The sequence below is a fragment of the Mustela nivalis genome (genome assembly GCF_964662115.1).
Source record: "Mustela nivalis genome assembly, chromosome: 17".
Lineage (NCBI taxonomy): Eukaryota > Metazoa > Chordata > Mammalia > Carnivora > Mustelidae > Mustela > Mustela nivalis.
In genome coordinates, this window is record NC_139036.1 from 15,199,741 (window position 1) to 15,226,948 (window position 27,208).

The window sequence follows — 27,208 nt, forward strand, 5'->3', positions numbered from 1 at the left end:
TTTGTATTTTACAAGGAGATGCATTGCTTCTTTAATTAGAATATAAAGCCATTTTCATTTTAAGATAAAAGCATTGTAGAATAAGTGTTCCCTTTCCCGGGACTTGGTGGTGTCTGTGCCCCTCCCCCCCACCCATCTGCCCACTGGGACCCCAAAACCAGGGAAGCCACACGGGGCGGGGGGACGAGCCCTCTGGGCCACACTCGCAGGACAGAATAACTGTATTACAGGTTGTTTTCTGATCTTCCTTTGCAATACCGCGTGGTCAGATTTTGTTACCCATGTTCGCTTCAGGTGTTGCTTTGTTCTGTTGCACTCAGTGATGTTGTTACAGTGCCATTGTCCTCTGCAGGAAGAACGCCTCAGGCGGGGTGATGACCTCAGATTACAGATGGCCCTAGAAGAAAGCCGAAGAGACACGGTTAAGGTTCCCAAAAAGAAGGAGGTAAGTGCCTCATCGGAGAGGTCAGTGTGGGAGCCAGTCCCACAGTGGTTGCCCAGCGTCCAAGCCCAACCCACAGGGCAGGATGCCTTCTGTATACCCCTCCGTGATGAGCACGAGTGAGGGGAGGACGTGACTGAAAACACCCCCGTCTGTGCCGTTCCTCCAGAGGCTCTCCCGAGACCAGCCGGAGAGAAGGTGGGCGCTGGCAAGGGGCGTCTGTGGACTGGGGCCTCAGTTTCCTCCCCTGTACACCAGCGAGTGGTAGCCTTGTGGTCAGGTGACTGTTACAGGAGCCGAGTGTCTGGTGCTTTGGAACAGAGTCCTGGCACAGGGAAAGGCTCAGTAGTGCTGGGCTTCGCGGCCGTCATTAGCCTTACCCTGCACCAGGCTGCCCGCATGGGGCCTGAGGCAACCAGGACATGATTCTGCTCCCACAAGCTCCTCTGGTCACAAGACAGGCTCTCCCCGACCCCCATCACCGTGCCTGGGTTCTGGTAGTCTCCCATATCAGGGTGCCACAGGGTCCCTGACAGCAGCTCTGGTGGCTGTGGGAGCTGGAGGGCAAGGCAGGCCCTGGGAGAGGGGGCCTGGATAATGGCTGGCTGCAGGGGACACCCAGGTGGGTGGGTGGGGACAGCATTTTGGAGGGATGCTGCAGCCTGGTGCAAAGCCTGTGTTATCCTGGAAAATCCTGGGGCTGTTTGCAAAGGGATGGGCTTTGAGCCCAAAGTAAAGGGCTCAATGTGGGTGGAGCCTCTGCTGTAGTGGGGAAGTGGGTGGAGCCTAGGCAGGGGGGTGGAGCCTGGGCTGGGGTGAGGAAGTGGGTGGAGCCTGGGCTGGAGTGGGAAGTGGGTCCTTGGTGTGGTGGGCCAGGTGGGGCAGGAGATGGGAGGACATGGGGGCCTGCTCAGTTTCCTCTTGGCCCCGCCCAGAGGGCTTCTAGTCCCAAGAGGCATGGTATTTACTGCTAATGGCTAACTCATAGATATTTGCTGTTAACTGTAGCAAAGTAAAACCTGTCCCCTCTCTTTGTCTCAAAAGCATGGCTCCCACCCACAGCAGACTACTCTGTTGGATTTAATGGACGCCCTCCCCAGCTCAGGCCCTGCTGCCCAGAAAGCAGAGCCTTGGGGCCGGTCAGCCTCAGCTAACCAGACAAACCCTTGGGGCGGGCCGGCGGCCCCAGCCAGCACTTCAGACCCCTGGCCACCGTTCGGTAAATACCCTCCTCATTTGTGTCCCCTGCCTGCCTGCTAGAGGTGTGAAGGGCCTTGGGGCCTTGGGGCCGAGCTTCCTGCTCTCTCATCCGGTAGAGGTGGGAGTGGGGTAGGTCTTTGGTGATGGGTGCCCAGGCTTCTCCAGTCCCCCTCTCAGGTGTTACCGGACTGTAACACCCAGTCCCGTCCTCCTGATGACTGTGGTACAGTGCTCTCCTGTTTTGAATGGTTTTCTGCTTCGGTAGAGGGAAAGCTGACTTCCTCTCTGCTTCCCACACACGTCAAAAATGCTTTGGCCCTCTTCTGGGACATGTGTCCAGTCTCTTGGCCTCAGAATTGCACCCAGCACCCCAGGTAAAGAAGCTATAAGACACAGCATGAAACATCTCAATCAGGTTACTGTAATTAGCGGAAATTAGGATGTGAGTACTGTGATCACTAATGAAAAGATACATTTGCTGTCATTCTGCTTGCTTGTTACTTAAAGTAACAGTAAGTCCATTTACTAGGATAAATGGATTGTTTTAAAGTTCCGTTTAATGCCACATGTAAGAGAATCTGTGGGAGAATATTTGCATCATGAGTGTGACACAATCAGTATAATCTGGGTAGAAATCTTGGGCATGGGGTTTCGTGATCGCTGGACGCAGGGCTTGGCCTGCGGGCTTGGTGGTGGCTTCCAACCCAGCCTGCTGCTCTGGGAGGTTCCCTCTGGGTGCTCCAAGCCCTGCCAGCCTCAGCTGATCTGTTTAGGAACTTGCATTTGTATATTTTGTGGCAACTTGCCTGTATCTCTTTGGGGTCTCTGTTTCCCCAAACTGGAACCATCTTCCGTATTCAGCTCGGTTCCCTGGATGTTTGCCGAAGTGTGCCAAATGCCAGGCTCTGTCGTGCTATCCAGGGACCCACACACAAACAGGTAATGGTCTTGCCTCAAGGTCTTGGGTGGGTGTGGGCAAGGTGGGTATACCAGCATCCTGGGATGGGACTTAGTTCAGGAGGCTGGCGAGCATGTGGCAAGGGTGTCCCCAGTGGAGGGCTGGCCTTGTGAGAGCCGAAGAGCATGCAGTGGTTTGGTGGGTGTGAGACATGCCATGGGGAGCAGGGGCGTGGGGTCAGGGCTCTGCCCACTCGGGGCTTGGCAGTCATATCCAGAAGGCTCTGTCAGTCCCAGATGTCCTTTGGCAATGCGGTTGGCCTCGGGGACCTGGGCAGATCCCCAGACTCCATTTGGCAGCAGCCCTCTGGGCCTGGAGTCAGACTGCAGGCCAAATGGCCTACAGGTCTCACTCACTGAAAGCCAGAGTCTCATGGCAGCAGGGAGCTTGGCAGTTCATGTGGTCGGTGGCCTGTGTGCTATGTCCCTGGGGAGCTTGTGGGCTAAAGTTTTGCTTAGCCTACATGGGGATAGCAAAGGCAGCTCTGGAAATGCCCACCTGGGCCCCTTCCAGACAGTGGCTCTTGACTTTTGTACTAAATCTGAAAATAGTTCCTCTGTAAGGTGCTGGCCTCCTTGAGTTATGGGTAGGATGTTCCTCAGGAAAGATTCTTGATCCCTTTCACAGTTGTGTAATGGGTCATTACGCAGACTGCACGTTTTTCTAGCGGCCAGGAGAGGAAGCAGTCCGGGTGGAAGCCAGAGGGGAAGAGGATTGAATTGTGCTGAGTCAGTGGCTGATGGGAGGTGGTTGGCGTGGGGCCTGGGGGTGGGCTGGGGAACAGACTTCCACTGTCTACCTTTTTTATACTGTTCCACTTAACTTACTAAGGGTGTGTGTTACCTGGTCAAGAGAGACCAGATTTACGAGTTTTCCATGAACGAGGTGGTTCTTCCCTTCCTTTGGCTGGTGGACGGTACTGTGTGCCTCGGAGCTGGGTGTCTTGATTGAGCCAGAGACTGGCCTCACGGAGTGCTGGGGAGTCTTCTGGTGGGCAGAGTGGGGCCACCTCTCGCTGTTGGGGTTCTCACACCGTTGCACGCAGCTGGTGCCCAGTGGCAGCTATCCCTCACCTAGGGGTGCTGTGTCTGTGGGTGGACAGTGCGGTAGTTCGTAGCCATTCATGGTACCGGGCAGCCCTCACTGCTGATTCCGGGATGTTTCCATCACTCCGTCCCCACTGAGCAATCACTCCTTGTTGCCTCTCTGTCTGTCCTGTGGTAGCTGCTGGTTTCTGTCTCTCGAACTGTTCTGGATATTTCAGACACGTAATGAAGTCGGACCAGATATGGCCTTTGTTTCTTTCACTTAGCATAACGTTTTCAGAGTTCATCTGTGTAGTAGCGTGTGTCCCTCTGTTGTTCCCTTTTTTGGCTGAATGATACTCCGTTTTATAGCAGACCATGTTGTGTTTAACCGTTTAACAGCTGATGGACTTCAGGGTTGTTTCCACTTTTTGACTACTGTGAATCCAATTCTTTTTTTTTTTTTTTTTAAGATTTTATTTATTTATTTGACAGAGAGAAATCACAAGCAGGCAGAGAGGCAGGCAGAGAGAGAGAGAGGAGGAAGCAGGCTCCCCGCTGAGCAGAGAGCCCGATGCGGGACTCGATCCCAGGACCCTGAGATCATGACCTGAGCCGAAGGCAGCGGCCCAACCCACTGGGCCACGCAGGCGCCCCTGTGAATCCAATTCTTTAAAGAGAAGATTGAAACCTAAATTTTTGAAATCTATTTTTAAATGGTCACAGTGAATTTTAAAAATTGAGAATATGGTTGGGGAATATATCCATGGGGGTGGGGGTCAGCGTGGTTTAGACACAGCTAGTTTGGCATCTGTTATCTCCTGCCCAGCCCAGGGCCCTCTCCTTGGTTCTGACACACTTTGCATTTTAACCAAGGACCTGGGGAGGAAACGGGACGCCAAAGCCCAGAGAGGCCGTTCATTCCTCTGTGGCCACAGGGCAAGTCAGGGGCAGGTTCAGTGCTTATCATGCCATCTTGGACCACAGCAGAAACCTTTTGTGGCCAAGCAGATCCTGGAAAAGTCACTTCCGATTCTAGGATTGAGAGGGAACCAGTGCTGACACATAAGCTTTTTTGCTTCCTGTATTTTCTGGGCCCTTGCTTGTACGTAGTTCAGGTCATACTGTATCTACAGTTTTACAAGTAGGTAGGAGTATTTCTGTTTGCACTGTGTGATGAGCGTTAGAGGCTCCAGTGGGACAGTGCTGGGCTGGGACACTGCAGCAGCTCAGGGCTGTCCCCAGAGATGGCGGCGTTCCTGCACTCTGCTTTCTCAGCTCTGTGGGAGGGTGGGAACCGCGCCTTCTCCTCCATCCTTCACAGCAAGACATGCTGTCAGACGTACCGACAAGTCACTAGTGAAACCTGCTTGGGTGTGTTTCCTGGGCCACCCCATTGCCCGGAAACACATTCATAAATTGGAAAGATCGAGAGTCTCCGCCCGAGCCCTGATAGTTGTGCCCTCTGGATGAAAGGAACACTGTTTGGAAAGCCGCTCTTTGTAGCCAGCCCTGCCGTTTCCAGTTCTTTCCAAGTGGCACTGGGAGCTGCTCTGTCAACCAGGCCTTGGGAGGAAGTGCTGAGGACTGAGAGGAGGAAGTTGGCGCCCACCGGGTCCGTTGGGCGCTTCCTCTGCTCCAGATGCATAAGCAGCCACCTGGGGAGACAGGGGTCCGAAGCCTGGTGATTCAGAAGGCCTTGGCCGCCACGGACCTGCTCGCTCCCCGGGCCGGGACAGAGGCCGGCTTCTGCCCCGGGGCAGCAGGTGGTGTTGCTGGTTTCTTGGTGACCCCCACCCCTCAGTTCTGTGACCCCACTATGTGATGGCCCCCCTGTGCACATGAATATTCATATGTGAGACTTCGGAGGAGCTGGGCCGGCGGGTGAGGGGCCCCGGGACACGTGCTCACTATGAATGGGCCCACAGAGGACGAGGCCGGAAGCTGCTTGATCTCTCTGCCCTGGGTTCCATCCTCCTTTGCTCTCATTCACTCGTGCTTTCAACAAGCATTTATTTATTGGGTGTGTGGCGTGGCCCGGGTCCTTTCAAGGACATGAAGGACAGAGCACAGAAGAGCCTTGCAGCAAAGCTACTGTCCATTCATGGAGGAGAAAGACGGGGGCCCAGGTCCCGCGGCCTCACTGTCAGCAGGCGTTCACTGGGGGCCTGCTGTGTCAGCCCCCGCTGCCGCCTGCTTTCCCACATGGGAGAGCCCACGTAGCCCACGTTCCCTGTCTCCCCCAGGTTTGAGGGGAGCGAGGTGCCCGTTGTGGTCTCCCATGACTTGTGGCTGCTGTGGAGCAGACAGCATGGTGGTCCGAACGCACGTAGGTCCCTGCCACCACCCGTGGAAGCCTGCCAAAGCTCCTCAAGCCAGCGCTGCTTATCCAGGGCCATCTGGATGACTGGCCAGGGTTTGAACCAAGGGCATCTTTCCTTCCGTGTCCAGAGCTCCCTGAGCGTGGCAGCGCCGGCGGGCTGGGGCTGCTTTCTGGGCCTTTGCAGGATTCACAGCTCTCGGCCGCACTGTGGGTTTTGTTGTTTGAGCAAGTTCTCACAGGGAAGCAGGGCCTGGGGGAAGTCACCGTAAGGCTCCCGAACAATGTTTGGGTGGCATTGCGCAGCAGTAGGGGGCTCTGGGTAGAAGCCTTGTCTGCAAGCCACCATCTCTGGGGACGGCCCCGGCTGCCGGGTGGCAGTGCCCAGCTCAGCGCAGTGCCGGCTTTGGGAGGAGGCGTGAAGGTACACACAGCATCGGCGGCCTCGCAGGTCGCAGCGTTTGGGTGGGTAGAATACTTCCAGAAAGATGGCAGGACTTCGGTTCGACACTTACTCATCTGTGTTTGTGAGCTTGGGGAATAGCTAGCGTGTTTGGAGCCCTGTTGTCTGAGAGAGGGTCTGGATACAGGCCAGAGCTGCTCTTGCACATGGCATGGCCCGCGTGTGGAGGCCAGGAGGGTAGCAGCCGAGGGCCTGGGCTGCCTGGGTTCCCGTGAGCCCTGGGTGCTTACTTGTTACCTTGGTAAATTCCTGTGTGCTGTTGGACATGTGCTTCAGGCGTCGTGCTCGGGAAGACACGGTCCACTGGTCCACAGGACTGCCTCACCTGTCCCGCAGTCACCGGCCCCTGGGACCCCCTGTGCTGACTGCAGTGGATACATTCTTGTGTCTCTCACAGAGGCTGGACCTGAGCCTGGGCCTGGGGAATGCCAGCCAGCTGTTGCTCAGGTAGAGCAGGGTGACTCCGAGGACCTCCCATCTGGTGGGGGGTGGGGCTGGGCCCCGCTGGCCTCTGTGTCCAGCTGGCCCTCTGATGGTGGCCCCCACTTCCAAGAAGCCTTGGCCCAGCACCTGAGTGTGCAGAAACTTAGCGGCTCTCCCTCACCCCGGCTGCCATTCTAGTCACCTGGGGAGCTTCTAAGACTCCAGACGCCCAGGCCCTGCCAGAGTATGTGTGTATGAAGGGAGGAGACGGTGTGTTGTCCTGACATCCCTGCAGAGGTTCCTGAGGATGACCACAGCTCAAAACTGCTTCTCCGGGGCCTCTGAACGGCCTGGTGAGGGACGCGCTGTCCAGTCCAAGGTGTGGGAGTGCTCTATGCACCATCAGAGGCCAGACGGCTCCCGCCTGTGGGTGTGTCTCACGCCTGATGCAGGCAGTTACCTGGAATCGTCCAGAAGACGCGATCACTGAACTCCAGTGTTCAAGGACGCCTTGCTGGAGGCGGTTTGAGCATAAGAAATGCAAAGTCCCTCCAGCCCCGGGGTTCTCTGGTTCCCCCGACCCTTCAGGGCTTCCCTTCAGCCCCCGCTTAGCTGCTGAGAGTCTTGGGTGTGGGAGGCCCTGTTCTGAGCCCAGGGAGCAGGAGCAGAGTGGGCCAAGCAGACCCGGCCCAATTCTGTGAACTACTCCCTGGCTGGGGAGACAGAGTCCCACACGAGCAAGAGCAGGGGGTGCGGGCCATATGAGGGGCTCAGGGCTGCTGGGTGGCTGTGGCCTGAGGTCGTGTGGAGGCTGTAGGGTGGCGATCGTGCCTTCTCACAAACACACACACACACACACACACACACACGCATGCACGTGCCCAATCCCTCCACATCCGCAATGGCTTGGGGAGGCAGTCTATTTAGGAAACTGCCCTGCAGACAGCTTCAGGAGAGACGGAGAACTTAATGTACTGGCTCAGAGATCATTACCAGGACCCTACCCGCTGGGCCCGGGACCTCTCCCCTCTGGCCTCAGAAGCTCCAGGTCCTGCTGCCTTGGGGCTCCCTCGTGTTCCCAGCCCACAGTCCAGGGATGGGGAGGATTTCTCAGTAGCCCCTCCACCATCTGGGGTTTGGGAGTGGGGCGTTGGGAGCAGCAGACTTGGCAGGATGACGTTAGCTGGTGGAAACCCTCCCTTTTTGCCAGAGCAAGGTCATTTCCACTCGGACTGGGACTTGGGAGTAAGCGAGGGGGTAATTCTCCCAAGGAAAATCAGGGTGTCTTTCAGGAGAAATGGGGAACGGTGCTGGAAAATGACCCGAGAGTCCCCTGACGAGGGCGAGGAGGGAAGGACAGTTGCTCTCCCACAGTGCCTGGTGGTCAGGGCTGCACAGGAATGCCTGTGAGACTCCGAGCCGTGTCCTTCCGGTGCGGGTGAGCTGGCGGGGGAGGAGGTTGTGGAATGGGTAGCCGGCGTCTCCTGACACAAGTGCGTTCAGTTGTCGCGGTTGCTGGTGAGCAAGGGGAGGCTGCAGAAGCTGTGTTAACAGCCCCGCTCTCACAGGAAGCTCGAAGCAGCCTGGCCCAGGTCTTTCTGTGGACCTAATCCCAGGGCTTCTGCACTGCATCCCAGACAGCTCTGAGCACACAGCCCATCTCCTCCCCCTCCTGCTCTCTCCTGGACATAGTTTCTACTATGTTTTTTGCTCTAGTTGATCTGCAGAGCCCAGGCTCTGCGAGGCACCATGTGGGGACAGAGCAACAGTCTGCCCCACAGTGTGATTCCAGCTGGGACCAGTGTCCTGCTAGGCCCTGTGTCATGCCCAGCAGAGGTGGGCCTGGGGAGAGCAGTTGCCGTCACTGTGGCTCTGTGTGTGGTTCTGAGAAGACCAGGAGGGAAAGGTCACAGCAGCTTCTTGAGGGAGGCAGCTATTTCTGGAGGCCTCCAGAGCGTTTTGGGTTTGAGGCAGCAGCAGCCCCTAGTCCTCACAGGAGTTGACAGGCTTACGTGTCCCAGGGATGGTGGGAATGAACATTGCAAGTCAGAATCTGCCTTGGCCCGTGTCCAGCTCCCAGCGTTACTGCGGTTGCAGTGACAAGTCTGGGAAGTAGCAAAGGCAGCCTGTCCTCCCCTTCCCTGTACCTCTCCCACTTGCTGTCAGCCAGAAGTCAAGGTGGCAGCTGATACAGGCTGGACAGGCCCGCTCTAAAGGCACTCAGCATCTCAGGGGCCAGAAGAGAAAGCCAGTACAGCAGAACACCTAGCAGAGGCTTCACATTTCTGAAAGTCAAGGACCGTCCTCCCCACGTCCATCCCCTTACACGGCTGCTAGGGGTGCTAAGAGGGGCATGCCCAGGAATGGGGCTCTGGGCTATGGGTCCTCCCGCAAGCGTGGGGAGCATCCCTGCTCTTCTATGAGACTGGCAGTCACTGCCCTTCCTACCTGCCCTCTCTGAGCCTCGGAGCTCAGCCACATTGTCTCCGGTGCTACCCTCCCACCTGCAGGGGAGGGGCCCACCTGTGCCCCGAGGAGGGGGTCACAGCCCAGGGAGACTGTGAGGCACACGAGTGCTCTGAAAGAAGGCTGAATGATTCCAGGAGTTAGTGAAGGCAAGAAGAGGGAGAAAGATCGGACCTAGAGGCCTAGAGGCCACAGGCAGTGGACGTGCCCTTTGGTGCATCTGGGGAGCGGTTGGGAGGTCAGCGTGGCTGGGGAAGCAGAGGCAGAATGAGGACATCTAACACACATTCTCTTTGGAGTTCCAGAAGAGTTTAGGTTTGAAAAAAGAGTGATTGAGGGTTTTTAGGTTTGCAGCAAGGCGCTACTGCTCAGATCCAGGAAGCCTAGTGATTTGTAAGCAGGATATAATAAAAGAAGTCCCCACATGCTAAACCCACAGGGGGTGGACGGTCCATGGAAAAGGGGCGGCAAGCCCCTGAAGCCCATGGGTTGAGATCTTCAGGGGACTGGAAGAAAAACCGTGGCCTTGGATTCCCTTCCTAGTAAAATCCTCTTTCTTTCAAGAACAATGGTAAAATGCATTTTATTTTAATTTTATTTTATTTTATTTTAAAGATTTTATTCATTTATTTGACAGAGATCACAAGTAGGCAGAGAGGCAGGCAGATAGAGAGAGGAGGAAGCAGGCTCTCTGCTCAGCAGGGAGCCTGATGCGGGACTCGATCCCATGCCCCTGAGATCATGACCTGAGCCGAAGGCAGCGGCTCAACCCACTGAGCCACCCAGGCGCCCGGTAAAATGCATTTTAAATCTTGAATCACCAACAAAACAACCGTGACCCTGCAGAATTGTATATTCGATGAAGGTGTTCCCTAAGAAGGAAGGTGAAACGCGACATTTCCAGGTAACAGAAATGTTCCCAGCTCCTTATTGAGTCTTGGGGGTTCTGGTTATCCTGGCTTCAGCCAGGAGGTGGCCAGGAACCCACACAGGGTCACCTCAGTAAGCAAGAGATGCTTGTAGTGCCTGGTCGCTTAAGAAATGACAGGGGTTTTGGGAATTCTGTGCCAGGAGTGGGGGTGTGCAGACCGATATGTATATTTCATAGTATTTCACCACAAGTAGTGAGAATGTAGCAATTTGGGCAGCATGGTTCATGAGGTCATGGATTTGTTTCCAGTGAGGGGAGCACACACATACTGGCAAAAACTTGATCGTACGCTGGGCGTAAAGGCTACGAGCCTCAAACCATTTCTGGAAATTGGGAGCACCCAGAGCACATTTTCTGAGCATAATACCCTCGACAACAAAAAGAAAACTAGAAAAACTCCATACACTTGACACTTGAAAAACACTCCTGAAATCTTGACTCAAAGAAGAAATGATAATGCGAACCAAATATGTTGAGAACCAAAAATATTAAGGTAAATACACTTATTTCAGAATTCGTGGGGCGCCTGAAATGACAGTGTGAGGGGAAGTGACAGCTTTTCGGCGTTTACATTCGTAGCATTCTAAAATGCCTGCCACCCAAATAAAGTGGAAGAAATAAAACACGGATAGGAACAGAAATCCATGCATTAGAACAGACACACGATCATATCCACAAAGACAGATGTTGGTAATTTGAAAGTGTAAGAAAACAGACAAATTCCCTGGCAAGATCAATTAAAAAAATATAAAGAGGGGGCGCCTGGGTGGCTCAGTTGGTTAAGGGTCTGACTCTTGATCTCAGTTCAAATCTTGATCTCTGGGTTTGAGTTAAAGCCCCACACTGGGTGTGGAGCCTTCTTAAAATAGTAAGAGGAAAAGCACAGACACTATGAGGAGTGAACCACGGGAACATAACTGCCAAGAATTCCCGTGGAGTGAGAGGCTGTTTGATCAACTCTGTTCTTACAAAACCCGAAAACTTAAAGAGGATAAATTTAGAAGGAAAACTTAGCAGAGCTGGCCAAAGAACAATAAAAAATCCCAAGGTAGGGATCGTGCTATAATCATTAAAGGCATTGAGTCAGGGCTCAAAAATCCTCCCCACCCAGCAATCCACCCAGAGGGCTTTACCTGGCAAATTCTAACACATTCAAGAAACAATTCCACCTTTATACAGACTCCTTCAGAAGGTAGGAAAGTGGGGAGTGTCCCTCCTGGTTTTATGAGATGAGCATCACCTTACCACCAAAACCAGACAGGACATACCATGTGAGAACAGACCTGCCAGGCCACCCCTAGCTACGAGTACAGACGCAAAAAGCAAAGACACAATTGCAAATCCAAACTGAAAAATATACAGATGATACAGTACATGATGAGAAGCTTTGTTCACAAGGAACAGGTCCTTAGAAGACGTATACTTCACAGACCAAAAGAGAAAAATTGTGCTGTCATCTTAATAGGGCCAGAAACCGGTTGGCAGAATTCATCAGCCGTTCATGGCAAAAGTCCTAGCAAACTTGGAGTGATGAGGATTTTCCATGACCTGATAAAGGGCTTCCAGAAGGAAGAAAGCCTACAAGTGGTAAATGCAACTGTTTTAATTTAAATGGTTGAAAATGGATCCTGAAGAGTGTTTGAAACAGAGACACTGATTTTGCACACTCATACTTTACATTGGGACTGGTGGCCCCAGCCAGCACAGTGAAGCAGGGAAAGAAAAGAAAAAGTATAAGGACTGGGGAAAATTAGACCATCATCATTTGCCAGTGATATCATCATGTACATAGGCTATCCAAAAACTCGCATAACTCTGTTAGAATCAAGAGATATAAGAATCCTTAGAATAAATGATTTGCATTAATTTTAATTATTAGGTGAGCATTTAGTAAGATTGCAGGCTGCAAGAATCAGTGTATAAAGTTAAATTTTTTCTGTATACAATAAACGAATAAAAATGAAAATTTAAAAATATACCAGTCCTGGGATGCCTGTGGCTCAGTCACTTGTTAACCATCTGCCTTTGGCTCAGGTCATGATCCCAGGCTCCTGAGATCAAACACTGCATCAGGCTTCCTGATCAGCTGGGAGCCTGCTTCTCCTTCTGCTGCTCCCCCTTCTTTTCTGCTTGCTCTCTGAGATAAAATCTTAAGTGTGTGTGTGTGTGTGTATACTTAAGTCCTTAGAAATAGGCATTACAGAAGTTATACAAATGAATCCTTTATAGAAATAAAAGATTAAAATAAGATTTTCACTGACATCTTTCACTTCAAATCATTCATTTAAAGAAGGACTTAAGTGAAAGGAGAGATGTCCTGTGACTTTGGTTTATTCGGAAGACTTGCTGTTAGAGTGATAAGAACTTACTTCAAACTGATCTGAGATTCAGTGCAATTCTGACCAAAATACCAGCAAGGTTTTTGGTTTCTTAATTTAAAAAATTTTTAAGTTTAATTAATTTATTTGACAGAAAGAGAGAGCAGCAGCAGACAGAAGGAGAAAGAGAAGCAGGCTCTATGCTCACCAGGGAGCCCAACGTGGGGCTCGATCCCAGGACCCTGGGATCATGACCTGAGTGGAAGGCAGGTGCTTAACCAGCTGAGCCACCCAGGCTCCTGCCCCCAACCCCAAGGTTTTCTTTCCTTATTTTCTTTTTCATTTTTTTTTAACTTGACGTGATTTTAAAATGATTATGGAAGAGCAAAGGGCTGGAAATAGCCATGTATGCCCGAGGAACAAGATCGAGGTATCAGGTACCAGATAGCCATTTTTATTATGATAAGAATATCCATGAGGATAATCCAGAAAGCACAGGGGTGAAAACAGAGGGGTCAGTGGATCCGAAGGGAGAGCCCAGGAATGAATCTGTGAAGCCAGGACTTGTGGAGGCGGCAGTGTGTGCAGGTCAGTGGGAAAAGAGTGGTAGGACGACTCAGGGTAGGAAAGCATGAGATCAAATCTGTATTTTGTGACATATGCAAAAATCAGTTGCTAATGGGGCAAACGCATGAATGTGCAAGGCAAACTGTAGATCTTTTTGATGTTGCTATAGAGGAAGATGGTTGAGGTGTAGGGAAACCTTTCCTAAAGGTCAGGAAAAGCACAAATTACAAAGGAAAATACTGATAGGTTGCACCCCGCTCAATTTCAGATGTCTGCTCATCAAAAGCTACTTTAATTTAAAAACATTTTTTTAAAAATTTTTAAAAGATTTTATTTGTCCATTCGTCCGAGAGAGAGAGCAGGAGGGAGAGCTCAAGCAGAGGAAGGGGCAGAGGGGGAAGCAGACTTCCTGCCGAGCAAGGAGCCCATTGTGGGACTGGAGACCAACGTGGGTCTCGATCCCAGGACCCTGGGATCATGACCTGAGCCGGAGGCAGCCGCTTAACCAACTGAGCCACCCAGGTGCCCCCAAAATCTACTTTAAGGAGAGAAAAGAAAAGCCACAAATTGGGAGGTAGTTTCCTTGCTTTTGTAACCCAAGTAAAACCCTATTCTCACCTATTGATGAGAACTCTCAAATCAAGAAGAGAAAGATAAACACCCAAAGGAAGGCAGAGAAAGATTGGGATAGGTGCGAATCACAGAAGACCCACAAACAAAAATGACAAGAGGCATGGTCTCATTAAGGAACAATGAAATGCAAAACAAAACAGCCTGGTAACCTTGCACGCCCGCCAGATTGTAATGTGTCAGAAAGTGAGCAGGAAGCTTTACTGAGGTTAGGGGCCAGTCGCTGGAGTGCCAGGACTTGTGTGCACACAACGTAAGGCACGACCGCGCGGAGGGGACGGAGCCTCACTGGTACGAGTGCACAGGACAGGAGAAGAAAGAACAGCACCACCAAAGCAAAACCAAGCCAGTACCTTCAGCAGACTGACCAGCTGTGGTTCCTCCCCGCCCGACCCCCGCTAGACTGGAAGGTTCTAGAGCAGGAAAAGGGAACAGGTTTCAGCTGCATGTCAACACAGCTGAAATCTCCCATATCAAGTGCGTTGTGAGCAAAGCCGGTCACACAGAATGTGTGCAGTGTTTCCGTTTGTGTAAAGTGAAAAAAGTGGCACAGCTGATCAGTTGTGTCTCAAGGTGCCTCTGCAGGGTAGAACCAGAGGAAAGATTAAGGCGGGGGCTAACACAAAGGAAAGATTGGGCTGACAGATGTCATGAAGCGGGGAGGCCCTTCTCCTTGAGAGGTGGTGGTGACCTTTAAACACTGGCTCTGACCTTCCTCAAAGAAAGGCGAGGCATGCCTGGGGCGTGTATGCACTTAGCCTGAGTAAGGCCTGCATCTACATGTGACAGATGAAAGGTACGCACAGCTGGATGGACACCGCCCGTTAGGTGTGCTCACGTGTCCCTGTTATACTCTCTTAAAAAAGGCCAGTCATGACCCCATAAACTGGTTGGTCACTCACTGGCTGAAAACACTGGCTATGCATGTAGGCTTTTGTTTACTGTTCCTCACACCATCCTCATCTGTTTTATTTGCCCTCTATCAAAAGCAGAAACCACTCAAAGCAGGGGGGTACTGGGCGCATCCGGAGGAGGAGGCTGGCGGACTCTGGGGAGGCGGGTTTGAACATGGCTTGGAGCTCTGTGCGAGACCACGTGTGGCAGCCACTTGGGAAATTTCTCAGCTGTGTGCCGTCTGGTACCTTCCCAATAGTCTGGGCCCAGCATACCCCACCCCCAGGGTGGAAGCCCCCATGGCTGTCAGTCCCGGCCTTCGGCTCAGTCCAGCTTCGCATGCCTGGGACAGCAGCCTTAGTTAGGATAGCTGCCTGTCCTGACATGGTGCAGACCCGGATGTAGCTCACGTGGCCCAGTATCCTTTCCTTTCTCACCCCAGCTGCCCAAAACTTTCTGAGGACGTAGCTGAGCCTACTCTACCTTCCACAGGTGCCAAGCCAGCTGCCTCTGTTGACCCGTGGGGTGTGCCCACTGGTGCCAGCACACACTCCGGCCCAAAGGGCTCGGACCCCTGGGCGGCCCCGCAGCAGCCTGCCCCCAGGGCCGGGAAGACAGCAGACGCCTGGGCTGCAGCCTCGGCCACTAAACCCATCTCTTCCTCTGGTGAGACCTCGCTCTGCACGGGCTCTGAGAGCCCCTTTGGACACACTGCTGTCCCCTGTCCTGGCTCCTCGGCATGGGACCTATGGTGGCCTGCTCTTGCTATCTTTGTCTCTGTGGTTTTTGTCCCCAGCTTCCCCGCCAAACACCACAAGTGCCATAAGCCCACTGCGAAGAGTGAGCCCACAGGCCCTCGGGGCACCTGAACCGCCATCCAGAGGGACTTCTCTAGGGCACCTGGGCAGGCTGCATTCTAGGCACTCCTTCCAGTAGCTTCCTACGGGAGCCATCCAGGTCACCAAACCTGGCTCAGAAGTCTCTTCCCCCGCATGAGCCCCTCCTTCAGTTTGGGGCAGGGCTGGTGGGAGCAGTGGCAGGCAGACGCCCCCACGCCGGGTTGTGGGAGGCCAGGATCCTTGGCTCAGCCCCTGCTCAAACCAGCTGGTGACCCCGAGCTGCCCTCTGGCTCTCAATTCTCCCCCAGGCGCAGGGTTAGCAATCCCTCCCCCACCTGCCGCCAGCAGCCCTAGGTTGTAGACCGGGAAGCAGAATCATGGGGAACTACACCCGCAGTCACCAGCCTCTTGTGTTCCCCCAGGGGCCTTTGATCTCTTCAGTAATCTGAATGGTACCATTAAAGATGACTTTTCTGAATTTGACAACCTCCGGACTTCAAAAAAAACAGGTATGTGAAGGTGGTGGTTGTTTCTATAACGTTCTGTGCATTTGACCAGTCCAGTTAGGGCAGAAATAATCAGCTTTCAGAACCTCTCAACTTCGCGCATTTTTTTTGTGTCTTGATCTTGGGAGCTGTGAGTGGCTGGTTGCAGGAATTCACACATCAGCAGTAAAGAGTCATGCAGTTGAGAATTTTTTTTCACTCTCTCCTGGTGTTGGGCCTATGCTTCTGGTCTCATTCACCTCTGGGTCTCGGCCCCACCCCTGGGCCCCTCGAGGTTGCCTGCACAGGTGCCCCCCCACCGCCGCCTCTCCAGCCCAGCCTGGGCCCCCATCGCCCCATCTCAACTGCTGCCTCCGTATGCCTTAGTCTTCCCAACTTCCCTCTCGACATGGTGCCCCTTTTCCATACAGCACCTGCTCTGGGCCCGGACAGGGTATCTCTGCCCCTACTTGATCATCCCAGGTTGTGGCTTCCACCCAGTCCCTGTCAGAGCCCCAGCCCAGTGCCTCTGGGCTGCAGGGTATCAGGGTGGGGGACAGAGAGTCCAGACTGGGGGAGGAGGCCAGGGACAGAGCCAGGCTGCCTCTGTCCACTTCCAGGCCACCTCTCCCAACCACATGGAGCAGCTTCTCCGCTTCTCCTTGTGCCCCCGCCACGATCTCCATCTACCCCTCCACCCCCTCACCTCCCTCTCACCTCCCCCGGACTGCTTCCCCCAGAAGCAGCCATAGGCCCAGCCGGCCTCCCATCTGAGGTCCGTGCAGCCTGACCCCTGACCGCTGCTTGGCCCCCTCTCAGCTCAGGGGTCCAGAGGCAACTTAGAACGTGCTGCTTCTTGGGGTCTTTCTTTTGCTGCATTAAACAAAATTCTGGAGCGCCTGGGTGGCTCAGTGGGTTAAGCCTCTGCCTTCAGCTCAGGTCATGATCTCCAGGTCCTGGGATCAAGTCCTGCATCAGGCTCTCTGCTTGACGGGGAGGCTGCTTTCCCCTCTCTCTCTCTGCCTGCCTCTCTGCCTCTTTGTGACCTGTGTCTGTCAAATAAATGAGTAAAATATTTAAAAAACAAAACAAAAAACGCCCAAAATTCCATGCATCTCTTCTGCAGGCTGGAGTGCAGCCTCGTGGTCCTTGACGACCCAGGTGCACTGCAACGAGCAGGCAGTGTGGCCCTATAACGTGCACCGTCCTTCTGTGCACTTGCAAACACTCACCCCCAGTTCTGGAACTGTTTCCACTGTAGAAAATTTGGAAAAGTGTATGGAAGAAAACGGAACTCCTCTGTAAACCTCCCTTCCCTCGCCGCTGTGTTGCCTTCCAACGCTTTTTCTGAGCTCTGCTGACACGGTCTTTGCTTTTCTTCTCTCTCAAGAAATTCATGATCATTGTAGAAAATTGATAGTGAAAACACATGACATACGTCTTCTGTGTGCACCTGGCCCGCAGCCCTAAATACCATCCCGATATTTCTAGAGGACCGGGCCGTACGCACTTTTGCCAACTGCTGCTCTTCCCGTGACGTGATCCGGCCCTCTTTCCCCGTCACTAGGCCTCCTGTCCCTGCGCTCTGGGTTTGCGTACACGAACAAGGGTTCTTTTTTTTTTTTTTTTTTTTTTAAGATTTTATTTATTTATTTGACAGAGAGAGATCACAAGCAGGCAGAGAGGCAGGCAGAGAGAGAGGAGGAAGCAGGCTCCCTGCTGAGCAGAGAGCCCAATGCGGGGCTTGATCCCAGGACCCTGACATCATGACCCGAGCTGAAGGCAGCAGCCTAACCCACTGAGCCACCCAGGTGCCCCCACAAACAAGGGTTCTGTACACTACCCTGTGGCTGACTGTCCCCGGCCAGGTCTGTTGGAAACAACACTGCCGTGGACATCCCCGTCTTCTGTGTGGCGACACTGGTCCCCCAGAATGTGTGTGTCTTTGCACAGGACGCTGCTGGGGTTAGCAGTGTTGCATGCGGGTGTCGGGGCCATGCCCTCTGTCCTCACCATGCCCTTGTGTGTTCTTGTCTTGTAGCTGAGGCTGTGGCCTCGCCTCCGTCCCAGAACAACGGAACTACAAGCCCAGACCCCTTCGAGTGCCAGCCCCCGACCTCCACCTCGAGCAAGCCCAGCAGCGCTCGGAAAACACCCGAGTCCTTCCTGGGCCCCAATGCAGCCCTGGTCAACCTGGACTCGCTGGTGACCAGGCCAGCCCCGCCAGCCCAGTCCCTCAACCCTTTCCTGGCACCAGGTATGCTTGCTTCCTGGGGCTCCCTCTGCTTGTCTGCCCTTCCTGACTACGGGTTTGGGGCTAGCCTCCGGCCTTGACCTCTCCTCCACTTCTCACCTCTCCTCCGAGGATCTTCCTGCCTTACCCAGGAAGCATGCCCGGAATTCCTGGGCCTCTCCAGGGCCTGGGGGTCAGGGCATGAAAGCTGATGTGTGGTTGCGGGGATGGGTGGGAAACAGCCCCACCTCACTGTGGAGACCACTGAGCAGAAGCTGCCCCAGACTTCGTGCCCTTGGCCGGGGAGACCCTCCAGCAAGCACCACTTGGTCAGCTGCAGAAGGGCAGTGGCGGGGAGAGGAAGAGCTGGGGTTTGCTGCCCAACATTCCCCTTTCGGGGGGCCCTTTGCAAGGGGCCCACAGACCCTTCTTTAGCCATTTGAGGTGCCAGATTCTGTCTTTCTGGGGCTGGGAGCCCTGCCCTCCCACCTCTGTATCTATCCTCCCTGCCGTTAGGCTCTGTCTAAATGCCCGTTCTCCCCCTCAAAGGCTCTGTGGACTGCAAGACAAGCCCTCCTGCCTTGGCTTTAGAGTCCGGGGTCCCTGGGGCCATGGGCTCCCCAGTGTGTCTCATTCAAGGCGTTCAGTCTGAGAGCCTCCCTCAGACCGCGGAATCTGCGGCCCCTCGGAGGACCCTGCAGAGATGGACCCCGGGTTTTAGAAGTGCTAAGGGTGGGGACTGTAGCCAGTCCCCGTGGTCCTGAGCGGGGCGAGGACATGGTTGCCCCTCACTCCCTGGGTGGAGCCGGATCTGAACCCCGTGTCCCAGCCAGGCTAGCTTGCCTGCCTGGGGTCCCGCCATCCCGCTACGGGGGGCTCCCGGCACCTCCGGGTTGGCTCAGCTCTGGCGGGGCTGCTCTGCAGCATTAGGAGTGGTGCTGGTGCAGGAACGCCAGCTGTGCCCTCAGCAGAGCCTGCCTCCCCCGACGGTGGGCTGGAGAGCGGGCAGCATCTCCTCGGGGAGGCTGGGGGTGCTCCTCGGCGGGCAGCCTGTGTGCTCAAGGGCTGGGCTGCTTGGAGGCTCCATGCTGGTGGCGCTCGGGGGCTTTGGCAGAGCACCAAAGATGTTTTTGCTAAAAGCCAGGGGAGAAAGCCTTAACGATGTGTGGTACTTTCTGGAAACGCTGGTTAAGACAGAGCTGCCTCCACTTCTTGACTGCAGGGCTTCTCAGAGCCTTAGTCTTGCCAGCCCTCAGGTCCCATGGTCCAGGGTGGAGGCTGGCACTCTCTGGCCGCATGCTAAGGATCCCCGCTCCCCGACGGTGCCCCTTTCCCAGACACCTGGTGTCACAGAGCTTGACAGACAGATTAGGGGAGTGGGGCCAGCTGTTTGTTGCTGAGGGAGACATGGGGGGCCAGCTCTGAGTAGGCACGCTCCTGGCACTGCCTCAGTCAGACTTGGTGACTCCGGATGAGCCACTCGGCTTCGAACAGCCTTGGTCTCTTTGACCAGACGCTGGAGATGCAGGCAGGGGGCACGTGTGCCCTGTGTTGGCTGGAGACCGGGGCTCTGCAGAGCAGCAGGCACTACGAAGCACCCCGTCCCCTAGAGGTGCACACGTTCTACTGGTCACCCCCGTCTCCCGCCCTTGGACTTGGGGGTGGGTCTGTTCTGACGCAAGCCACTGCCCCACCTCTTTCCCAGGTGCAGCCACCGCTTCGGCCCCTGTCAACCCCTTCCAGGTGAACCAGCCGCAGCCGCTGACGCTGAACCAGCTGCGGGGGAGCCCTGTCCTGGGGACCAGCACGTCCTTTGGGCCTAGCCCAGGTGTGGAGCCCATGGCTGTGGCCTCCATGACCTCCACGGCCCCACACCCGGCTCTGGGGGCTGGAGGGTCCTCCCTGACGCCACTTGGCCCCACCGCGATGAACATGGTGGGGAGCGTGGGCCTTCCCCCCTCGGCAGCTCAGGCCACCGGCACAACCAACCCTTTCCTTCTCTAGTGCCAGGGCTGGGGCCCCACCACAGAGCGCATGCCCAGAGCCTCCGTGCCTGAGGACGCCGAGCAGGGACTCTCGATTGTGGAATGGTGTCCAAGAGTGGGGGTGTGGGTGTTAGGGCTTTCCAGTTCTGGCTTTCTGATAGAAGGGTTGTCTGCACAGCCCTGACCCGTCAAGCAGCGGCAGGCCTGCTAGACGTCAGACGTGGGTCTCCGCGCCTTCTGAGGCTGCCCACCCGCCTGTCCCCAGCCCACTGCCCGCGGGAGGGGCCCAACCCAGTGGCATCCCCACTTCCTCCTGAACGCCGAGGTCCTGGTCCTGGAGACCGGCTAGCTCTCTGGGGCCCAGGACGAGGGGGCGGGAACTGTCAGCATTGACCTCACCCTGAGCCTCAGCCTGAGGGCCTCTGGGACGCTGCCTGGCCTAGGCCTAGGAACGCCACCGCTGTGTCCTTGTGACCCACCCCCTCCAGCCCTAGCAACACCCGAGGCGGTCCCAGGTGTGGATGGAATGAAGCACAGCTCCGTGAGATGCTGACCTTCTGGGGAAGTGGTTGTGCATATTTTATTTTTCTTTGACTCGTGTGTGAGTTCAAAGCAAACCCTACCACCGCGGAACAACTCTTAAATTAAATCCACTAGAGCGAGCTTTAAACTAATCTGAGCATAACCCCTGCCACATGGCTCTATGCTTGTATACGTTTGCACATAATTTGTTTAGTACAGTTTCATATTTGAGTTTGCAGAATTACCTAATAGTCTTTTTTTGGCTAATATTTTTATAACGTGGTTCTTATTTAACTGTCTAGTTTTGATAGAATTTACCAGGTCTGGCTGAATTAAGATACTGGCACGTGTCATGTGAATGGTTTAAACCCTCTTATTTATGGTTTTAACTCTAAGAAAATTTAAATAGGAAGCAAAAAAAATGCCTTATGGGGGGAAAAAAAACTAAAGCAAATTCTTTATAGGGAAAAATACGGGAATTTGATTACACAGAAAAGATGATGTTTATTTAAAAAAAAAAAAAATCTACAACAGCAACAACAACAAAAACCCAGCCTCCAGTTGCCTTTTCCTTTCTTTTACTCCCTTTTTTGGTGACTTACCCAACAGATTGAACCGCAGCCTTCTGGGCTGGATCCTGAGAGAGGCTGTTTTTCTTACTGGTACACCAACATCAAGTTAAAGGGAAAAAAATCTGATGGATGGATGTGACTCACCAGTTTTTATCTGCTAATTCCCTTTTATAACTGAAGGCATGCACAGATCAACAAGGACTTCCGTTTCCGGTGCAAATTGGAAACGGAAGAGGCATCTTGAACCTTGTGTGTCTGTGATCCTCTCTGTCTTAATCCGCACTCAGGGTAAGGATGGGGATGGCGTGGAGACTGCGGGCGTCTTCAGTGCCCGTGGCTCCCCGGGGCCAGCCTCCTGCTAACTCCAGACACACACTGCAGACTTAAAATTCTCATCATCTCTTATTTCGGAGAGGAAGAAAAAAAAAAGTCATTCTCACATGGATTTTTAACAAACATGCACTAATATTACCTCCCTTTCCCAACTCCCTCCTTTCCTCGCCCCACCCGCCACTAGAAGAAAAGTATGAATTCATGAAAGAGCAGAAAAGACGTGCTTCTCCCCAGGGAAGGAAGCCCCCCTCCCCCCGCCCCCGCCACACACACACCCAACCTGCCTCCGGTCAGGTCACCTTGCCTGTGGGCGCTGCAGTCTTGCTTTCCACTGTGGACTTCACCCCAACTCCAAGGCAGCTGACCCCCCGGTGTTCCTCCGCTTCCTGTGGCCTGTTCTGGGAGGAGGTCAGACCCTGAGCAGGGCACAGGCCTGGAGATGAGCAGGCGGAGTCCCAAACAGCCTTTTCTGGCCTCTCCTGTTTCCTCATTTTAAAAGCTCACCCATGCCGCTCCCCAAGGCTGTCCCCCAGCCGGAGGAGCTACCCCCAGAGCTCCTGACCGGCCATGCCTCCACCAGAGCCGGACAGCTGGGGCTGGACCGCGGGCTGGAGCCCGCCCTGGCCTCCTCCGACCTGGGGGAGCATGGGGACAGGGTGGGGCCCAGCAGGTGGCTCCCCCCCCGGGAGGTGCTTTCACTCACATGGTGCGAGCCCGGACCCCTTCACAGGCCAGTAGCCCAGACCTGACTACTGCGTCGGTGATTCTTTTTGTAAACAGTCAAGAGCCCTTCCTGACTTGACTTCGAGGCCCCAGCATTCTAGCCACTGGGCCGCCGAGGCCCCACAAGACCCACTGCGCCCCCTCTCCCCACCCCCTCACACCCGGGCACAGGCCTGTCCCAGGCACCTTGTCCCTTGTTGCCTGCTGCACTGATCATGAAGCCGCCGGCTGCTGCCACACGTGTGACACACGTGCCGTCATGCTCCCTCCTGATGGGCACCGGGGTAGGGGGCGCCGCCCAGCCGTTTTCTCAGTCCCAGAGGCCGGTGGCTGGTTTTGAACGTGTGTTGACTATTGATACTTATTTACTGTACAAATATAATTTATCATTTGTATCATGATGCGGTTTCTGGTTGTGTCCTTCCTCGCCCCCGTCTCTGTCTCCCACCGGAGACGGGTGGGCAGGAGCCGATCTTCGTGCCTGTTTGAGCCTCTGTGGACAGGGGAGGAGGCTGGCTGGGAGGCAGCCCTCGGGGCACCACGACAGGTGGTCGGCAAGGCACGGGCCTTGGTGGGTGGGTAGGTGCACCTCCCCACCCGTGGACTTGGGATCCTGTGATCAGAGGTGGCACCACAGTGGAAGGACAAAAACTCCTTCCTTTCCAGGCAGGGATGGAAGAGGTGTTTGGACAGCAGGAGGATGTACGGCAGAGGCCAGCACAGAGTGGGGAAGGAGGCCTGGGGCGGCCTTGCGGCTTTCCACTTGAGAGGAACCCCCAGCTCTGGCCTCTGGGGCTGCCCTGGCCGCCTGTGGCCACTCAGGGAGCAGAACTCAATAGGCCTGGGGAGGGTTTGCCCAAGTTGGGAGCAGTGGGGCCAGCCACTCCCCGGACAGGAGAGGGGGACCTGTATGTCACGGTGCTCTAGGCTACACTGCCCTGTCAGTGGCTTAGCCATGGCGGTCTGCGCTCACAGAGTCTGTTACCGTGTAGGTTGGCTCTGCTTCTGTGGGCAGGGAATGAGTGAGCAATGAGAAGTGTGTGAGGTCTCGTAGAGGGCCAGGGCGGGCAGGGGCTTTGACCGCCTCCCTCACCAGCACCGGCTCCGGGGGCGGCAACTGGGAGCAGGGGTTGGGGGAAACGCAGGCCTCCTTGGTGCCCCAGGGGCCGGGAAGTGGGTTAGGGTCACACACGGCTGGTCTCTGCCACAGCTGTCCTTCTGGTCACCAAATACTGATTTCATTCCCCTACAGGTGAAGCATATCCTTTCCCCCAAGGGAAGCATTCTAGGGTCACTTAGAGAATCACAGGAGGTCACACGTGGTGGTCTTAGGCAACAGTGTTTGTGGATAGATGTTACACAGCAGTAGATAACAGGCACACACATAAAATTCTTCCTCACTGCCTTGCCCCATGTTTTTTTCAGCTCCCTGGTCGCTCCTATTGGGGCCGTTGGGATAATGGTAGGAGCGAGCTTAACTCCTGAGATCTGATGCTTAACCAGGTGGCTGAGTTGCTTGGCCTCATGAGAAGTTTTTACTAGAACTTGAGTGCTTGAAGCATTTTTCCTTCTCATCTCTTCCCATTTGCCTTCTGGACCCAGTAGTCTCCTTTCTCAACCTTTCGAGGCTCCCAAAATTTTGGATTCTCTATTTCTGTCATTTGGCCTTGCAAACGGGCCTTTTCTTGCCTGAGCTCACTGCCTTCCCATGCTGGCTTTCCAGATGCAGCCCGCAGCGGCCAACCCGCCCCATGCATCATATCACCCACCTGTGCCTGCCCCTGGAGTTGGCCCACCAGGCACAGAACCTAACTCCCACGTTGTTGGCACAAGTCTTACCTAGTTTTGTGCTCGCATAAATGGAGCTCTCCTGCCATCCAGCCTTTTCTCTGTGCTCTGCCTGCCTGTCGCTCAGCTGCTAAGCCAATACCACATTCACTCGGTTTGGGATTGGGTGATGGCAGAAACCCACTCCTGATTCCAATTTCCGTATCAGACCGGAACGCTCTGCGGAAACCACCCCCGAACTCTCTGTGGCAGAACGCAGTAAAAGTAGTTTCTAAACTGCCCAGTGGAGACATTCCTGGCTGTTCCTGCCCTGTTCCGTCTTCAAGATGTGCTCTCGAGGGTGCCATGGGGAAGGATGGAACCATCGACCTGGGGAGCTTTGTGTCAGACCTCTCAGTGCTGGACAGCCTTTCAGCCCACCTTTCTTTGGCCAGAGCTACTCCCAGAGACCCACCTGGATACAAGGGGAATGGAGTCTTATGAGCATGAGGGGACAGAATGGACGGTGGGGGGTGAACTTGGGGCCGCCCACCTTGACTGTTCTTCATGTGGATTGTCCCAGGTCTCCTCCCTGCTCCCCATGCAGAGTGCCCGCAGCCTTCCAAGTTTCTGACCTCCTGCCTTGGCGTGAGGTGGCTTCCTGCAAAGGCGGTAGCCTTCTAGACCCTGACCGGGCATTGGGCACACATTGTCTGAAACTCGGTGTGTAGTACACTTGAGATCTGTGCGTTTCAGTCCACATTCGTGGTCCTGCAAGAGACACAAATGACGCCCACAAACAAATACAGAGCTCCAGTCACAGGCACGCATGCTCCAACGTACTGCTGGCTGTGATTCTATGGAAATGCACTAAAACCAGGCTGGAGGGAAGGAGGGATGAGAACACAAGTGTGGGAAGGTGGCAGACTGCACGATGGCACAGAAGGAGAAGGGGATGGGACCACTCCATCAGAGGTGCTGGCAGGCTTGGCCTGACGGGACAGAGGTTTCTGGACAGCGGCGGGAGCTGGCCGATGGGCACGGCATGGGCAAGGATGGGGGGCAGGGGGCGGGGGGGCTCAGCCTTTCAGAGTTGCAGGGGAGAAAGGAGGGGGCCCAGGTTTGGTGGAGGCCAACTGCATGATCCTGCCAGGTGGGAAGCCCTTGATGGACGGTGGGGGGAGGAGTGGGAGCAACTTGAAGGCATGGGGTCTCCTGGGACCTCAGGTGGGACCATAGCGTCTCTGGGGGGCCGGACATGGTGGTGGAACAGAGGAAGCTCCTGGACTTTTTTTAAAGATTTTATTTTTTTCAAGTAATCTCTATCCCCAGCATGGGGCTCGAACTCCCAACCCCAAGATCAAGACTTGCATGCTCCACCAGTTGAGCCAGCCAGGCAACCCTCTTAGATCATTTCCATTTCCTCATGAGCCATTCAGCCGAGGGTGAGCACTACTGGAGATGCAAAGAAACACAAGGTGAGGCCCTTTCTCCGAAAGGTGAGGAGAGCTGGAGGAGGAGAGATGGGTCTGCCTGGTGCTGTGAGGGAGCCCTGGCTGTGGACTGAGCAAGGCAGTCCTGGGATGGCCACCATGACTGTGCCCCGGCCAACTGATCACTGTCACAGGCCTATTGGGTGAGTAAACAGGGACAGGGGCACAGCAGTGCAAGATGGCAGTACCTGTAATGACCCCTGTGAATTATAAATCGGGACAGGAGGAAAGGGAGGGAGGGGCTGATGGGCAGCCCAAAGTGGGGACAGGTTGTGGGGGGTCTTGCAGGGCCCTGAGGCCATGAAGGACTGTTGGTGCGAGGACCACGGGAGAAGAACCACCAGGAGGGGACGCAGATGATTGGGGTTATCTTGGAGGCAGTGCCGTCACTGGTAACAAGAAATAGGCGGTGGGATGGGTGGTTGCTGAGGGGCAAGGCCAAGGTCATCGCAGGGGAGGAGGCGAGGAAGAGGTGTGGACGGTGGTGGTATCCTCAATGGCCGGAGTAGAAACCCCAGGGGAAGGCGGTAAGGTCTTCAGTGGGCTTTGGTAGTTGGTCACCAGCCCTGGGCGTCTGGGGAGCTGGGACGGGGAGGTGGAGATGCCAGTGGATTTGCCAGACGCAAATCCCTCCAGCCCCAGGGTCCACGGGCTGGGGCAGCAGAAGAGGGCCGTGAGGGCCAGTGTGGGCTTCAGCACAGGACCTAGGTGGAGGGAACTTTCCATTCAGAGAAGAGGGTCAGAATCAGGAATGTTGCACGAGTCGCAGAGCACACAGGGAGCTGGCTGGGAGGGACCGGCTGGGCCGCACAGACTTTCGGTGTCCAGAGAGCTAAGTGAGAGGAGGGGCGGGGCAGGGTGGGCACAGTGCTGTCGCAGGGCAGGGTCCACGGATGGCCAGGGCAATGGGGGGGTGGTGGCAAGGCTGGTGGTCTTGAGGCTGGGCGACGGGGGCTTCGTGGCTCCCATTGAATCGAACAGCCCCATGCTGGGGATAGATATTACTTGAAAAAAACAAAATCTTTTTTTAAAAAAGATGCAGGTGGAGAGCAGATCAGGGGGCTGCAGGCCCCGTGCCCGGGGGGAGAGTGGGGACAGGCTGGGAGGGTGACTGCCACAGCAGTGCCGCGGGGACCTGTGTGTGGATGGCTCCGCTACCTGTGTGCTGAGCGCTGGATGCTGGGTGCAGGGGCCCACTCTCCTCTCCTGCTGTGAGCCCAGAGAGCTGGGATTCCAGCAGCTTCCGGCTTCTGGGAGGATTTCCGCCCTGGCGTCTGGGCTACAGGGGGCCTCTCCCTGCGGCTCCCACCGATCTGATTCTCTTCTCCTCGCACAAGGGCCAGGTGCTCCTGAGCCCCGAAACCTTGTCATCTCCCTCCTGTGTTAGGGAGGCGTGTGGGGAGGGTCGCACAGCCCCAAGCAGGGCTGAACCAGAGCTCACAACCCAGGTGGCTGTCTCGTGTGCCTCTCCGGGCAGCTTCTCTGCCCTAAGCAGTATGGGGTGGGGGACAGGTCCTGGTCCAGCTCAGGGGGGCAGGCAGGCCGGCCCCAGTGACCTGCTCCCAAGGAGTGGGGAGCAGGGCCGAAGGGAGGGAGAGGAGGCAGCTCCGGGCCTGGGC

General features: G+C 55.1%; 1 protein-coding gene across 6 annotated transcripts in view; it reads left to right on the forward strand.

Moving 5' to 3' along the window:
- The window catches only part of EPN2 (epsin 2), an 82,651-nt gene extending 59,921 nt beyond the window's left edge, over positions 1 to 22,730 (forward strand). For 3 of the 6 annotated variants that reach the window (XM_082706910.1, XM_082706908.1, XM_082706911.1), the window contains 7 exons: positions 353 to 445; positions 1,487 to 1,661; positions 2,504 to 2,581; positions 15,130 to 15,303; positions 15,899 to 15,985; positions 18,003 to 18,218; positions 19,900 to 22,730. In XM_082706910.1, the coding sequence (XP_082563036.1) occupies positions 353 to 445; positions 1,487 to 1,661; positions 2,504 to 2,581; positions 15,130 to 15,303; positions 15,899 to 15,985; positions 18,003 to 18,218; positions 19,900 to 20,198 (1,122 nt within the window). In that variant the 3' untranslated portion in view covers positions 20,199 to 22,730. The remainder of the gene's footprint in view (positions 1 to 352; positions 446 to 1,486; positions 1,662 to 2,503; positions 2,582 to 15,129; positions 15,304 to 15,898; positions 15,986 to 18,002; positions 18,219 to 19,899) is intronic. The other 3 variants (XM_082706912.1, XM_082706909.1, XM_082706913.1) reach the window with 1 other exon arrangement.
- The last annotated feature ends 4,478 nt before the right edge of the window (positions 22,731 to 27,208 follow it).